This window comes from Canis lupus, chromosome 1, assembly GCF_003254725.2.
Source record: "Canis lupus dingo isolate Sandy chromosome 1, ASM325472v2, whole genome shotgun sequence".
NCBI classification, from domain to species: Eukaryota; Metazoa; Chordata; class Mammalia; order Carnivora; family Canidae; genus Canis; species Canis lupus.
In genome coordinates, this window is record NC_064243.1 from 107,516,497 (window position 1) to 107,532,691 (window position 16,195).

The window sequence follows — 16,195 nt, forward strand, 5'->3', positions numbered from 1 at the left end:
TAAAGCCAACATGGTCTGTTCATACAATGGAATATTACTTGGCCCTAAAGAGGAAGAAAGTGCTGACACATGCTACATTTCGGATGAACCTTGAAAACATTACGTGAAGTGAAAGTCAGACACAAAAGGTGGTAGGATTCCATTTATATGAAATATCCAGGAATAGGCAAATCCAGAAAGATAGGAAGTAGGTTACTGATTACAGGGGCTGGGTGGGGGGATTGGGGGAAGAGGGCAGAAGAGTTCAAGATTTGTTTTTGGGATGATTAAAATGCTCCAAATTCAACTTTGGTCATGGTTGTACACACCTGTGCATATACTAAAAACTGTTTAATTGTACCCGTTAAATGGCATATGAATTATATTTCAATAAAGCTATTTTATTTTTTTTATTTTTATTTTTTTATTTTTTTATTTTTTCAATAAAGCTATTTTAAAAAGAGTATGGTCCAGACACATGCTCCAACAACCCTAACTAGGAATGTCAGAAAAAGGGTGGGATCTTGGAATCTAAACCTGCCTCTCAGGGCACCTGGGTGGCTCAGTCAATGAGCATCTACCTTTGGCGCAGGGCGTGATCCTGGGGTCGTGGGATCGAGTTCCGCATAGGGCTCCCCACAGGGAGCCTGCTTCTCCCTTTGCCTGTGTGTGTGTCTCTCTCTCTGTGTGTCTCTCATGAATAAATAAATAAAATCTTAAAAAAAAAATTAAAATTAAATAAATAAAAAAATTAAAATTAAAAAACTGAAACTAAGAAACAAAAAACAACCTACCAACCTTATGTTAGCAGTAGATTGTTCTAGAAAGAAAACTCGATCAATGTTCTGTGCACATCTTATGGGGGGAGTTAGTGAGTCCCCTGGAAGGAGGCCATCCCACCTCACCCACCCCACCCACTCCACTTGCCCCTGCTTACTAGGCTCCTGCTCCGCATCCATCTTAGCCTTGAGCAGCATCCGCAGCCGAGACACCTCCTGTCGCTTGAGCTCATCCAGCTTGGTGCGGACATGGTGGCTGACAAAGTCCAGCTCCCGGCTCAGCTTTCCACTCTGCCCAAGTGGAGAGAGGGGACTGATCAGGCTGGGAGCCCGGAAGGGGGCACACTGGGCAGCCTCATCCTTTTTCTACCTTCTCTGGAACCTTCTACCAGCTGTCTGATGCCTGGAAGGCTTGACCCTTGCCCTACCCCCTCCCCCAGCCTCTGAGATAAGGTCCAGCCTTTCAGCCTGGCATTTGAGCCCCATTTTCCATCATCCATCAAATCACACTTGGTTCTAGCAACGCTCACAGGGCATCAGCCCCTATGCTCAAGGCTCTTTCCCACCTCCCGGCCTTTGCCTAGGATTGGTTGGTTCCTCTGCCTAGGATTCTCTCTCACCATCACTTTTCAAGCCTAAGCAGATCCTTACTGTCCTTCAAAACTCAAAGCACATGGCATCTCCCTTGGAAAGAACCTCCCAGCAACTCCCTGGCCCCCCTCCCTGCCGCCAGGTGCTTTCCCCGAGCTGCCCTCCTGTCACTTTAAATTAGGTCTCTGGGTGGCTCAGTGGTTGAATGTCTGCCTTTGGCTCAGGTCGTGATCCCAGGACCCTGGGATCAAGTCCTATATCTGGCTCCCCATAAGGAGCGTGCTTCTCCCTCTGCCTATGTCTCTGTCTCTCTCTGTGTGTCTCTCATGAATAAATAAATACAATCTTTAAAAAAAAAAAAAAAAAAAAAGGGCAGCCTGGGTGGCTCAGTGGTTTAGCGCCACCTTCAGCCCGGGGCACGATCCTAGAGACCCAGGATCGAGTCCCATGTTGGGCTCCCTGCATGGAGTCTGCTTCTCCCTCTGCCTGTGTCTCTGCCTCTCTCTCTCTCTCTCTCTCTCTCTCTGACTCTCATGAATAAATAAATAAAATCTTTAAAAAAAAAAAAAAGATTTTGTGTGTTTCTCAGAGTTGCCCTCATCCCTCTCCTGCTCATAGGCCCCATGGCTCCCTGATGTCCCCAGGACAGAATTCCTGGGCCTGGCACTCAAGACCACACGCCCACCTCTCCAGCCCCATTTCCCCCTCTCCGTGCATCAGTGATCAGGGCTGGCAGACAGCTGAAGGTACCAGAATGCTTCATTTGTAGACACAGTTCCTGTCTGGCATGCCACTCCTTCGCACACACACACACACACACCCCGTGCCCCAGTGTTAACTTCTATACCATGGACATTTCCACTCAGGTTTCAAACCTCACTTGGGCAAAGGGCATCCTTGCCCTAGAAGTCCTTTCACTTGTCAGATTGGACTATGCCCTCCCTGGGGATCCCCAGCGCCCTCGGCTGTCATTCCTCAGGCTACTTTTTCAGTCACTTGAGACTCACATTGGGTCTCCCCAGCCCGCAGTGGCTGTGGCCCCTGAGAGGCCACAGGACACAGTGACCACAGTGATAGTCCTAACAACCTCAACCAGTCAAACATCTCCTCTGGGTCAAGCCCTGGGCTGGACTCCCTGGGCCAATCTTCTGATCCTGTCCCCAACCTCATTTTACAGATGGATCTACTGAGGCCCAGCAGGAGAACCCACTTGCCCGAGGTCCCTCAAATAGTGAGTATGCCAGCTATCAGGTCTCCCTACATCCTTTTCCTGCTCTGGGCCTCCAAACTGGAGCTGCCATTATTACCACCACCAAGAATGATGACTGACATTCACCACGGCCTTAGGATTTGAGGGAATGAGCACCTGAAGTAGGGATTTCCGCTGACCCATGCAACCACCTCTCACATCAGAGAAAATGTATTAGGGCTTGGGGTTCCTGAGAAAGAAACCAAGGCACAGAGGATACAGCTGCTTCTCCTGGAGCACATGAAGAGGAGCTGGGATTGTAAGTGGGCACCGTCCCATGCCACAACCTACCTGCCTGAATGGCCACTCTGTTTACAAGGTCACTTCCCAGTGGTATGACCTTGGGCCTGCTGTAGTGGAGTGAGGGGTCTGTACCTCACCTTTCCCAGCTGGACAGCAGGAGGCGCTGGGCTCTATGGTCTCTGGTGCTGCCAGTCCTTCACTGGTGGCCAGGTGGATGGGGACAGATGAAGACTCCTAGGAGGGCTGGGAGGTGTGGGGGGAGCAGGGCCACATTCCCATCAGGCCCTCTCCTGGACAGAGGTGTAGAGATTCAAGGAGGCTCCTCCAGGTGGGGCATTCCCACATGCACCTGAACCCAAAGGGGGTTATCTGTGTCTGTGTGGGGGTGTGCAATCAACCCCATCTCCTCATGGGGGAGGGCCCACATCTCCAGCCCTGCAGTGAGACTGGGCCTATCGGGAGGACAAACACTGCCACCAAGGTTTCTGTGTCCACCTTTGTAAAACGAGGGCAGTCTTATCCCCCTGGAGGCCTCACATGAGCTGGAGGTGACGCGAGACATAAGAGCACCTCCTATGTTTTGAATTTTTCCTGAGCAGAGCACACTACACCAAGCACTCATTTGAACCACATGCACATGGCAGGCACAAGAAATGCTACCTTGTGTGTGTCAGCCCTTTACATGTCTTACCTTGGATGATCCTAACTTGAACCCCGCGAAGCAGGTTCTGCTGTTACCCCCATTTTACAGATGGGGAAACTGAGGCACAGCACACGGTGGTCACATAGCGCATAAGGGTAGAGTTGACACTGGGAGCCTGTGCCATCTGCATCCATGCTTAATTCTGCGTTCCTCAAATCCCTTCCCAGCTGCGTGGCACCGAAAAGAAGCCCTTTCTCTTCCTCCGTTTTGTGAACACCAGAGCCCCATGGCCCATTTAGGGAAACTGCTCCTTCCCTGGACTCTGTCCTCCGAGCGAGCACCCCTCGTGCCCTCCCACCTGGCTTGCACCCAGCCGCACCTTGATGTCCTCGGCATTGGCAGCCTGCAGCTTCTCTCGGAAATGCCCATCTGTCTCCAGCACGTTGATGACTTCCTGGAGGTACCGGTGGTAGTACAGACCCGTGTCCTGAGGCGACAGGAATGAACATAGCGGCCCGGCCCCCACCCCTCTCCAGTTCCTCCCTGCGTGTAGGACCTGGGCCCTGCTCCCTTGGGTGCCAGCTGAAGGACTCAGAGACCCCCTGCTTGGAGCAAGCGAGAGGTCTGTCCCATGGGGTAACCCTAGTTTGAATCCCCATCTGCCCTGTAACCCCAGGCAAACTGCCTAATGCTCTGGGCCACAGCCTTCGTCTCTTCCCAGGCCATTAGTGGAGATGAGGGAAAAATCACATGGGAGACACCCAGCCGGACACTGCACAGAGTGCGTACTCAGAGTGGACACCCCAGTATTTGATGGCAAGCGGCGAAGCATACGCTCATTCATCATTCATTAGGCTTTCACCGAGCTCCTCTGGTGTGCCAGGTACTGTGATAGGGGACACAGCTAGTGAACCAGACAGAAAAAATCCCTAGGCTCCTGGACCCAGACCTTCCATGTGTAGATGGGTGGCACGCTCTTCTTCCTGGGTCTCCCTCTTCCATTTTAAAATAGGCAATAATGGGGATCCCTGGATGGCTCAGAGGTTTAGCGCCTGCCTTCAGCCCAGGGTGTGATCCTGGAGTCCCGGGATCGAGTCCCACATTGGGCTCCCTGCTTGGAGCCTGCTTCTCCCTCTGCCTGTGTCTCTCTCTATGTCTCTCATGAACAAATAAATAAAATCTTAAAATTAATTAATTAATTAATTAATTAATAATAAATAAATAAATAAAATAGGCAATAAGGGGCACCTGGGTGGCTCAGTCAGTAAAGCATCTGCCTCCAGCTCCGTTCATGATCCCAGAGGCCTGGGATCCAGCCCCATGTGGGGCTCCCTGCTCAGTGGGGAGCTGCTTCTCCTTCTCCCCCTCCCCTGTTCATATTCTCTCTCTCTCTCAAATAAATAAATAAAGTCTTTTAAAAAATGAATAAAATAGGCAATAAATTCCCTATTTCTCAGCTCCATGGTGAAAAGTACAGGAGATAAATGGCCTGGTACGATCCTAAGGACACGGGAGACACTCAATCTACTAACGCTATCATTTTGTATGTAGAGGAGCACACAGTACGTGTTTGATAATCAGTAGCTGATCACTCAGCCATGCCACTGTGGTGTACTAATTTTGTATTGCTTCCGTAACATGGTGTCACAGACTAAGTGGCTTAGAGCAACACAGATAATACGTATTCTCTTAGAGTTGTAGAGGCCAGAAGTCCAAAATGGGTGGGTAAGGCTGAGCTTATTCTGGAAGCTCTACGAGATAATCTGTTTCCTTGCCTTTTCCAGCTGCTAGAGGCTGCCTGTGTTCCTTGGCACATGACCCTGAATCACTGTGACCTCTGCTCACGTCAGTACATCACCTCTGCCTCTGATCCTCCTGCCTCCCCTGTAGAGAACACTTGTGATTGTGTTGGGCCCATCTGGATAATACAGGATAACTTTTGCATCTCAAGAGCCTTGTTTCAATCACACCTGCAAATACTCTTTCACCTGATAAGGTTCTGGAAACTAAGGTGTTGACATCTTTTATTTTTTTAAGTTTATTTATTTATTGAGAAATCTTTACACCCAATATGGGGCTCAAATTCAGAACCTTGAGATCAAGAGTCGCATGCCCTACTGACTCAACCAGCCATGTGGCCCAAGGTATGGGCATCTTTGATTATTTAGCCAATGGGCCAATGGGCTAGAATCCCAAATCTTCCAATCACCAGCTAGGTGACCTTGTCAGGACAGCTAGAATGCCTAGTTCAATTTAAATTTCAGATAAACAACAAATAACTTATAGTTTAATATACTGCTGGAGTGTCCTCAGATTAAAAATTATTCACTCCTATCTGAAATTCAATTTTGGGCACCTGGGTTAAGCGTTTGCCTTTGGCTCAGGTCATGATCTCTGAGTCCTGGGATCAAGCCCCACCTCAGGCTCCCTGCTCATGAAGTCTGCTTCTCCCTCTCCCTCTATCTACCACCCCCCCCCATGCTCACTCACTGTCTCTCTCTCTCTCTCTAATAAAATCTTTAAAAAAAGGGGGGGTGCCCTTCTGTGTCTGCAAAGATTTCACCAAGCAGAGGCCTAATTCACAAGGTCTGGACCGCCACACAGGAGCAAGGAATGATCCTTTCCAGATATAATAATGTGTCCATTACTGATGGGGGAGCTGTAGGAGGATTCAGGCCACAGATCAGGGCACTGGCCTTGAGGATCTTTAAAGTTCCAAATTCCTAAGACCAAAGGATTCAGAACCTTTGCTAACCCCATGTTGGAATTACCTTCATAATTTTAACAACTGCCACGAGCTCTATGAAGGGAGAGAGCACCTGGTTAACTACCACCACCTGCCCAAGGTGCTACTGGGAAATGTAGTTCTTTTCTTTTTGGATTCCTTCTTGAGGAGGGGGGCAGGGGCTTAACAGAATACAGAATCAGGTAGGGGATAAAGCAGATTTGTCACTTAAAATCTGACCTGATTCCCCACATCCCAGAGCCAAGGACTTAGAACTATGCACACACATATTCCCCCCGGGGCCCGAGTTTTTCAACACGTCAAAGCCCCGGGGACTGCAAAGACTGGCAGGCCAACTCCGAGGCGCGTCCGTGGGGGAAGTATCCACCCACGGACGACGGGAATCGGCGGGAATTGTAGTACCACTTGCAAACACCTGGCTGGAGAACAGGGCAGGGCCACTCACAGGGCTCTCGGTCGCAGGGCTCTCCTGCTTGGGCGCCCCCCGCTCCAGGGGCACCGCCAGCACAGCGCGCAGCAGCAGTAGCGGTGGCAGGAGGAGCAGGGCTGCGCGGGGCCCAGAGGAAGGCATGGCGGCGTGACCTGTGGGGGAGGGGGGCAGAGAGGTGGATGAGGTCTGTCCCAGGTCGCCTACTCCCCCGGACCCCGGTGCCGCCCCTACCCACCCCCCTCCTTCTGAGAGTCAAGACTCAAAGCGTCTCGTTTCCCGGGACACATGATTCCACACCTCCAGCTCTTCGGTCCTTAGACCCCAGGAATCCTGGCTCCCTGCACCCAGACTCTTCGCTCAGACTCAGGGATCCCGGATCTCAACCCCTTTCCCCCCAGAACCAAAGATCCAGGCCCCCAGCCTCCTCCTTAGCCAGGATCTAGAAGTACTGGTGCCCGGTCCAACCTCCCCGAGACCCAGTTTTCCAGCCCTCTGGTCCCCTCCTCCCGCTCGCTCCTCCCCGGGACCCAATCTAGGACTCCCCCTCACCCCAGAACCTCACCTTTCCTTCCCCGCAGAGGGCGTCTCCGGGGCTAGGACCTCCGGTGCGTTCCGGTGATTTCCCCCCTAGGCCACGCCCACCTGCCCGCAGAGGACCCGCCCTCGAGCAGCCTAATTGGTCCGCGTTAGCTCAGGCCCGGTCCGGCGGCCCGCCCCTTGACGAAGTCGCTCGGCTGTTCTGGAAAATCTCGCCTCCTTTCTCGGAAGCTCTACCTCTTGACGCCACATTGCCTGCCTCTTGGGCTAAAGGGAAAGCGGGGGCATTGGAAGAGAACTACAATTCCCTGCAGGCAGGGGGAAATGAAGCAACTTCCGCGGGCAACGAGGCCCCTGCCTTCGCCTGGCAGTTGTAAGATTTTCCCCGTTTATTTTGCCACAAGAAGTGACTACAAGTTACAGATCGGTGGCAGTCGGCACATGTCATCTTATAAATTTCTAATATATAAGCCTTGCATATGTAGTGTACATATGCCACCCAGCGATGCTGGCTCTCTTGGGTTCTTTAATTTTTTTAAAAAAAGGTTTCATTTATTCATGAGAGACACAGAAAGAGAATCAGAGACATACACAGAGGGAGAAGCAGGCCCCCTGAGAGGAGCCTGATGTGGGACTTGATCCTAGGACCCTGGGATACAACCTGAGCCAAAGGCAGATGCTCAACCACGGAGCCACCCAGCTGCCCCTCTTGGGTCCCTTTAAGAAATACCTGCATGCCCTTCCAAGTCAGAACCCCTGGAGCAGGGTTGCCTGGCTACAGTGGAGGCCAGGGGTCATTGCTTTGTTGGAAGTGGAGTGTAGAGGGCCAGGAGGGAGGGGATTAGGGCAGGTCCCGGGGAATCCCTCTGAGCCCTCTTTCTTTGCCTGCTTACTTCTCAGAGACCCAGAGATTAGGTCCTCAGCTAAAGAGAAGGTTAGGTATGTTTAGAAATTGGCCAGAGAGGCAAGGTGCCGAGACATGAATGTGAAAAGCCTCTGCAAGCAGTAGGAAAGGAGTTTCCAGGAACCCAGGCAGGTGGGTGCTGGAGGTCTAGGGTCAATGGGGGTCGAGTGTCTGGGGCCTAGAGTCCTAAGTTCCCAGGCCTGAGTATAGAAGGGGGAGAGAGAACTGGATTCCTGGGCACCCCCCCCAAAAAATAACAATGAAAACTGGAACCAGGCTTCTGGGTCCCTGACAAAAGTAGGTACTGGAATTTGGGCTTCCTGAGAAAATTTAAAGCTTAAGATCAAGTTTTGGAGGGCAGAGTCCACTGGGATGCTGGGTCTGTGTCCTGACTCCTCCTTGTTCTTGCTTCTCTAGAATGTCCCAGGAGAATGTTATATGGAGGAAAGAGTGAGTGGGGAAACAAGATGGGGGGGGGGGGGGATGAGGGTAGGAGGAACTTAAAGTTGGATTGTGCCCACACTCAACTCTGGCTTCATGACCATGTTTTCAGGTTCAGCGCTATTAGCCTAGTGGTAAGGGGCTGGGGGCCTGGACTTCCTGGTCCTGAAGGGAGGGGTCTACAAATGAAGACTGGTGGGTCTGAAGAAGGAGGGGCTGGGGGCCTGGACTCCTGAATCTTGAGACAGGAGGGGCCTGGGGTCTCTGACTCCTGGATTCTAGACAGGCCAATGCTGGGAAAAAAGAGCTTCAGAACTGGTGGGGCCGGCTCAGGTTCTGCACCTTCTGTGACCTCAAAAGTCCTCAGAACCCTAAGTTGAGCAAGAAGAAGGAAGGGAAGGAGGGACTCTTGGGCAGCCGGGGTGCCCTGCTTCCTGTCACCATGGCCTGCACCTCTCTCAGGGCAATGGGGGATGAGTTCGCTGCCATGAGGCTGCAGAAGCTGGAACAGCAGGTACTATGCCACCACTGCCCCCTTCCATCCTCCATAAGCTTCCAGGAGCACCAACCCCAGGAGTGGCACTGGGACTCCTGACCCTCGTTGGCTCTCTCCAAGCCTCAAGTTTGCAATTAGGAAATGAGAAAATAGGAATCTGGGACCCTAAAGAAGCAAACCTTGGTGATGGGAGTTTAAAGTTTCTAAGGAACAAGGGTTCTGGAGGGCAGGACTGCTAGGTCCTGGGGGTAAGAGAGGACGGGGTGCCAGGACTCCTGGATCCGAGGAAGGAGGGGTCTAAGGACTGAGAGCCTGGACTCCCGGACTCCCTCCCGAGCATGTGTCCCCTTGCCCCAGGCCCTCCTTCATCCCCGTCTTCCCGTCCGGTTCCTGGCTCCCAAACCCCCCTTTCCCACTCCCTCAGCGGCTGCTTTTTTTTTTTTTTTTTTTTTTTAGCGGCTGCTCTTTGAAAAGAGGCAGCGACGGAAGCGCCAAGAACCCCTCATGGTTCTAGCCAATCCCGACGCTTCCCTGCGGCCCCGGCGACGGCGGAGGCGGGAGGAGCGCCTCGCAGGTGACAGCAGTGAGGAAAAGTTCCTAGTGTCGGGCAGGGGCCTAGACGGAAGGGTCTGAGGGTGTTTGGGACGCGGCCCAAAGGGTTCAGAGGGGAGGGCGCGAGCGGAGGCCAGCAGAGCCCAGTGCAGAGCCCTTAGGGGCGGGGGAGCGACTCCTGCGGGAGCCCGGGGGCGGGGCAGGGACAGCGAGGGGGCGGAGCCTGGTCCCATTAGAGGGTGGGGCCCGAGAGAAGCCCGTGATTGGGCTCCCTGGAGCTCTGGGGCGGAGCCTGGGGTAGCGGGTGGGCGGGGGGGTCTGGTCCTGGAAGAGGCAGGGACTCAATTCAGGAGAGAGGGACGGATGGAATTAACAAAGTCCGGGGGACGGGGCATGGATAATCCACTAGAGACCGGTCCTGGAGGGACGGAGAGCCCGGTGTGGGATTGTGTATGCACGGAGTTCGAAACAATTTAGCCACACGGTGTGCCTGTTTGAGCCTTAGGATGGAGTTTACGTTCTGAATGGGTCTCAGGCGTTTGGGCGGTCGATCGCGGAGAGAGTCGGGGAGTCAGCGAGGAAGCGGATCTTTTCAGGGGACTGGAGTTTGTTCCTTGTGTTAATGGGCCTCGATGCACCTTCTCCTTGGGGCAGGCCTTGGGAATCCTTTCCTCCAGGAGAGTGTGCCAGAGGCACATCTGAGCTCTGGTGCCCACTGTGCCCTGGGCATCGTGAGCTGCAGTGGAGATGGCAGCGGTGAGCGTGGCCCACTGGCGTCACCGACAGAAGCAGGTAATCTCGAGTCCTTGGACCCCCTATACCCTAGAACTACACTCCCACCGGAATCCAGCAGTCTGGAAACTCAGTCCTTGCTCTCCAAAGGATCCAGGTGTCCAGGCCCCCATGTTCCCTGTCATCTCTCACACTCAGGAGTCCAGGTCCTGAAACTCCTTCTCCAAAACTCAGGAATCTGAATCTCCACGCCCCTTCCCTACCCCCTCCCCAATTCCCCACCCCAGAAATCCCAGTCTCTAGTCCCTCTCCCTATTCTGGCTACCAGACAGTTCCGTTCCAGAGTTGGAAGAAGTCCCAGTGGAGGATGTTCCCACTTTTCCACCTCCTTATAAAGAGCCTCCAGGGACTCGACGCAGGGGTTGGCCAGCCCACCAACAACCTGGTAATTTCAGGGACATTGATTGAAATCTGGTCCTCTGGTCCATGTGGCAAATCCTCCCCCACCCCTTTTTTATAACAGCTTTTTTTTTTAAGATTTTATTTATTTATTCATGAGAGACACAGAGAGAGAGAGAGAGAGAGGGGCAGAGACAGAGGCAGAGGGAGAAGCAGGCTCCATGCAGGGAGCCCGATGAGGGACTCGATCCCAGGACCTCAGGATCATGCCCTGAGCCGAAGGCAGATGCTCAATCATTGAGCCACTCAGGTGTCCCTTATAACAGCTTTATTGAAATATATTTCACATTCCATGCAATTTACTCATTTAAAGTTTACAATCCCGTGGTTTTTAGTGTATTTACAGAGATGGGCAACTAGCACCACAATTTTAGAACATTATTATCCCAAAGGAAACTGTACTTTTTAGCAGTGACCCACACACACACCTCATTTTGCCCAGCCCTAGGCAACCACTAATGGATTGTCTCTTTAGATTTGCCTATTCTGGACATTTCACTTAAATAGAATAATATAGTATATGATTTTCGTGATTGACTTATTTTGCTTAGTATGTTTTTAATGCTATTCTATGTTGTAGCATCATCAGTATTTTGTTATTTCTTTTTTTCTTGTTATTTCCTAATATTGTATGACAGACCTTCTATTATCATGACATGACCAACTATTCAATAACAGGACTCTTAATTATCACCCCAAACCTCACCCCTTGCTCCCATTTTAGTTCCACTCTCTGATATATGATGCACTTACTTTTTGAGACAAGGGAAAAGGAGGGCTCGAACCCCACCCTGTCCTTTTTTTTAAATTTTTTTTATTTATTTATGATAGTCACAGAGAGAGAGAGAGAGAGAGGCAGAGACATAGGCAGAGGGAGAAGCAGACTCCATGCACCGGGAGCCCGATGTGGGATTCGATCCTGGGTCTCCAGGATCGTGCCCTGGGCCAAAGGCAGGCGCCAAACCGCTGCGCCACCCAGGGATCCCCCACCCTGTCCTTATACCCAAGGCAGTCAGAACCTACTCAGCCAGCATGGACACCCATGCACATGGGGGAGGAGGAGGATCTGGCAAATAAGTGTGATGAGTAATAAGCAGAGGTCAGGAACCTAGGATATCTGGCCTTTTCCAGCTAGTACTGGTGACCTTGTCCCAAGCCCCTGGGACCCCAGTGTCCTGTGTGAGTCTTCCTCCGGCTTCTTCCACTCCTTAGGGGCCAGTGCGGAGGAAGAGAGTGAATCCCAGGATGTTGGAGATGAATATGAGTCACCCAGTCCAGGACCAGACCCTGGAATGGATGGTGATGACCTAGGACGTGGAGACTTGGCTTCCAACAAGGTGGGAGGTGGCACTGCCAATCAGGATATAGGAAGAGGGCTAGCCTCGGACTCTAGAGAGGGTTGGTCTAAAATTCTGCAGCCCAATCAGAGGGCCTTTTTCCTGGTGAGTGGAACCTGTTATGATTAGGCTAGCGGTGTCTCTGTGTGTGTGCCATTTATGAAGTCAATCTGGAGGATTTAAATCGATGTAAGGACATATATTAAAATCCAACCCACCGAAAGGCAGCGAGCTTTGGAGGGGGCGAAACGGTGTTTGGGCTAGTTGACACTCAGGTATTGTTGAAAATAAGATAGTTTCAGTTGGGTAGCTCTGGGCCATATTATATGTTACCTAGACCTTACTGACCCTGGTTTTAGATGAATGGACAGTGCTTTGGAAGGGATTCTTCGATCGGTAGATGGAGTGGGCGTCGTTTCAGAGGGAAGCTGTTAGTGGTGACCAAGGAACAGATAAGGAGGGGGCTTGGCTGCGTGGACCCTGAAGGTAGTGGCCGACCAGCAGGTGGCCGAGATGTTTGACTAATGGGCAGAGAGCGTGGCCGAGAAGGGGCGTAGCCCCAAGCGGGCGTGGCCAATCAGGAGTTGGGAAGGCTGGGGCGGGGGCGGGTCTCAGCCGTCCCTCACCTTGAATTTGGCGCGTGGGCTAGGGCGAAGACTTGAAAGAGAAGAAACAGAAGTCGGAGTCTCCCGTGAGGAAGTCCCCAGCGGCGGCCGAAGCGGCGGTGTCCGAGGCCCCGGAAGGCGAGGTCGGCGCAGGCAGCAGCGATGTGGGGCTCTCGCCCCAATCGCCCCTCCGCGCGCCGGGCCCTCGGCTGGGACAGGACACCGAGGCGTATGTGCTGCGGCCGGCTCTGCCCGGCCTCACCGTGCAGTGCCGCATCAGCCGCGACAAGCGCGGCGTAGACAAGGGCATGTTCCCTTTCTACTATCTCTACCTGGAGGCGGCCGACGGCCTGAAGGTGCGGGCTGGCGGACTTTCGAGCAAGCCCCACCTCCCAGGAGCAAGTCCCGCCCCTTCCTGAGAGAGGTCAAGACTTTCACGAATCCAGGTCTCGCCCATCATTGAGCTAGGACTTGTGAACTCCAGGGCCAAGCGCTGCCCTTTACGGAACTAGGCTGCTCTCGCAGTAGCATAGGCCCTAACCAAGCCCGTAACTAAGTCTCCTCCTGTCTGGAGATGGGCCCACTTTCTCAAAGTCAAGGCCACGCCAATCTGTGTCCAAAACCCCACCACTTACATACACCCTGGAGGTATTGGCTCCGTTGTGTTTGTCCAAGTCCGGCCTCTCACTGAGCCGCCTTATCTATCAGGCCCTCACTCATTCCTGGGATAAGCCCCGCCCATAGGAGCCAAGCCCCACCCCTCGTGGATTTTTCTCTAGAACCAAGCCACGCCCCTCTCAATCTGGCCAGCTCCCCCTAGGTGTGGTGTGGCAGCCCTCTCCAAGGGACTCTACCCCAAAAGAGGCTTACCCTTTACTCAGTAGTGCCAGAGGTGAAATGCCTACCAAAGTCCCGCTGCAATGTTCCAAGTAAGGCTTTTCCCTGTTCTCCAAAGCCGCCCAGCCTGCCACAAATTAGGCTCACTCCTGCCTGGACTGAGCCCTAACTCAGGACCCAATGGTGAAAGGCATGGTGATGGGGGGGGGAGGGTTGATATTAAGATGTGAAGCTCCCCTTCAGGACCCAGCTGATGATTTCCTTCTGTGAGAACCACATCTCCCAGCAAGGCTTGGGATGCTTATTGCTCCATTACCCTCTTCTTTGTCCTGGGGACACGGTGTCTCCTTGTCTTGGACCTCTAACCCTAACCAGATGTCAGAAATTGATTCTGATGGGCTCTTCTTCCTATCCACAGCACTTCCTTCTGGCTGGGCGCAAGAGAAAAAAAAGCAAAACCTCCAATTACCTCATCTCTCTGGACCCCACAGACCTGTCTCGGGATGGGAACAACTTTGTGGGCAAAGTCAGGTGGGCAGAGCCATGATATGTGTGAGAAACAGGTAGCAAGAAGCCTCAGGGTGGTGGAAGGGGCAGGGGAGGAAAGGACAAGCCGGCCACATAGCTAAGTTCCACGGGCTCTAGGACCTTTTATCTTAAGAGCCAGACTGACAGGCTGTGTATTTCTTCAGGTGGTAGCCCCACAGTGAGTGGGAATAAGAGGACGTAAGGGCTTTGGAGCAGAGGCTGACATTTGAGACATTTGACTTCTTGGGAGGCAAGGTGGTGGAACTCCCAAGTTCCCCCCATGGGAGAGGGCTGTGATTAGTGCATTCTTGCATCTTAGGGGCAGGAAAGTTCCTAAAAGGCAGGGGGCTAAAATCATGGCTCATCAAAGAAACAGAGGGGGCTGGCACTATGGATACATGGAGTATGGAACTTAAGTCCCAAGTAGAGGGTTAATGGGAAGAATTGATGACATAGGAAAGCACTTAATGCACAGCAAAACAGTAATTACCTTTACTCTGACCACTGCCCTCTTGGAGCAGATCTAATGTCTTGGGCACTAAGTTCACCATCTTTGACAATGGGGTGAATCCTGAAAGGAAGAATTTCGTCCCGGAGACCGCTCGCATCAGAGAGGAGCTGGGGGCTGTGTGTTATGTGAGTGTCTGGGAGACAAGAGCGAATGAAGCAGGAGGGTAGGGAGGGAGAAAAGAGCCAGGCTAACTGCAGCATACTACCCCCAGGAGCCCAACATCTTGGGATTCCGAGGACCACGGAAAATGAATGTGATCATTCCAGAAATCGATGCCCAGAACCAGAGAATCAGTGTCCAGCCACAAAACGTGAGTTGGCTAAAGTTGGGTTGAGACTCTGGGTCAGGGCCGGGAGGAAGGTCTGGGGGATCTGCTCTAGGTCCTAAGGGCGAAGAGGGCCTACGGCTTGCAGGTAGTCATATGTGAAGCCAGAAGGGCTTTGTCAGACTTTTATGTTTGTCAAAGAGGAGAGATTAGGGACTCAAAATTCTGAGTCCGGAGGAAAAAAAAAGTTCATTGGTGGCAGTTAACCATGCCCCCTACTTTATCTTCTAGGGGCTGGAGTCACTACTGAGTCGCTTCCAACGGGGGGCCACCCAGAGGCTCATCCTGCTGCAAAACAAAACCCCCTTGTGGAGCCAGGAGAACGGCACCTACGTACTCAATTTTCACGGTCGAGTCACTCAGGCCTCGGTCAAGAACTTCCAGATCGTGTATCCGGATGACCGTGAGCTCCTAGGAATCAGTTTATACACTTGGGCAAAGGGTAATGAGAGGACGAGAACTACTTCTCCCAGCAGCCCTTGAGCATTTTTCTAGGCAGGGCCGATTCCACGCAGTTGCAAAGCCTGCTGGGAGCTGTAGTTTAAATGGCCCTCAGGGTTTCTGGACGTAGTGGGAGCTCAGCACAGCCTCGGAGAAGTAAGAGTTCTCTGAGTTCAGAGGACGTTGGAAGGGAGTTGAGAGGTGGGGCTAGGCTTAGTTCCTGACTTCCTCCTCAGTGGACTACCTCGTGCTCCAGTTCGGCCGCGTGGCCCCGGACACGTTCACCATGGACTTCCGCTTCCCGCTTTGCCCACTCCAAGCCTTTGCCATCTGCTTGTCCAGTTTCGATGGAAAGCTGGCCTGTGCGTAATCCAATGAAATGTTGTACCCTTACCAGCTGATGTGCCTGCTCATTTGGAGAAAGGGCCCCCGCGTGCCTTCGTTTGCACCACGGTTATGGTTTGTCATAACCAACACAACACAACCAACACATCATACACTGCCTGGGGGCCCAGTCCTCCCTCTGCTCCAGGGAGTGGGTGGGCTTCTTGGCAGCACCCGCTTTTGCCAAACTCAGAGTCATGGAAGATGGATGGGTCTTAAACAATCAAAAAAAAGAAAAAAAAAAAGTCAAAATGCTCCTCTGCTGCAAAAGAGAAAAGCACGCTGGAGCACAGGTCAGCTGGGTCAGATTAAGGTGTCTCTAAAAAAGTGATTTTCATGCCACATCTGAAAAATCATAAGGAACTAGAGCCAGAGGGATCAGCACATCAGGCAGTAGGCAGAGCTCATACGAAGGTCTTATGGTGAAAAGGGGCTTGATGGGTTTG

At 52.4% G+C, this 16,195-nt stretch overlaps 2 protein-coding genes across 10 annotated transcripts in view; one reads left to right on the plus strand and one right to left on the minus strand.

The window, feature by feature from the left end:
- The window catches only part of NUCB1 (nucleobindin 1), a 22,516-nt gene extending 15,135 nt beyond the window's left edge, over positions 1-7,381 (minus strand). Inside the window, exons 1-4 of one of the 2 annotated variants that reach the window (XM_025424355.3) lie at positions 7,223-7,381; positions 6,676-6,812; positions 3,864-3,971; positions 917-1,049 (exon numbers count right to left, since the gene is read on the minus strand). In XM_025424355.3, the coding sequence (XP_025280140.1) occupies positions 917-1,049; positions 3,864-3,971; positions 6,676-6,801 (367 nt within the window). In that variant the 5' untranslated portion in view covers positions 6,802-6,812; positions 7,223-7,381. Of the gene's footprint in view, positions 1-916; positions 1,050-3,863; positions 3,972-6,675; positions 6,813-6,957 lie in introns of both variants that reach the window. The other variant, XM_049093882.1, reaches the window with a different exon arrangement.
- On the plus strand, positions 7,372-15,758 carry TULP2 (TUB like protein 2). Of its 8 annotated transcripts, none has more exons than XM_025424346.3 (13): positions 7,986-8,233; positions 8,519-8,551; positions 9,005-9,056; positions 9,495-9,612; positions 10,245-10,382; positions 10,651-10,767; positions 11,994-12,118; positions 12,768-13,079; positions 13,979-14,091; positions 14,610-14,724; positions 14,811-14,909; positions 15,156-15,327; positions 15,602-15,758. In XM_025424346.3, the coding sequence occupies exons 2-13, from the start codon at positions 8,520-8,522 to the stop codon at positions 15,733-15,735; spliced, it is 1,527 nt and encodes a 508-aa protein (XP_025280131.1). In that variant the 5' UTR covers positions 7,986-8,233; position 8,519; the 3' UTR covers positions 15,736-15,758. The 8 variants fall into 8 exon arrangements, with proteins under 8 accessions (XP_048949838.1, XP_025280131.1, XP_048949827.1 ...); XM_049093870.1 differs by having other exon boundaries at positions 10,666-10,767; XM_049093861.1 differs by having other exon boundaries at positions 7,986-8,229.
- The last annotated feature ends 437 nt before the right edge of the window (positions 15,759-16,195 follow it).

Bases quoted from the DNA above. Each gene is read 5' to 3' on its own strand.
- TULP2 (XM_025424346.3), top strand. From the start codon at position 8,520: ATGTCCCAGGAGAATGTTATATGGAGGAAAGA. The intron at 10,768-11,993 runs GTAATTTCAGGG...TCCACTCCTTAG, and splicing joins GCCAGCCCACCAACAACCTG to GGGCCAGTGCGGAGGAAGAG. The intron at 13,080-13,978 runs GTGCGGGCTGGC...TCCTATCCACAG, and splicing joins AGGCGGCCGACGGCCTGAAG to CACTTCCTTCTGGCTGGGCG.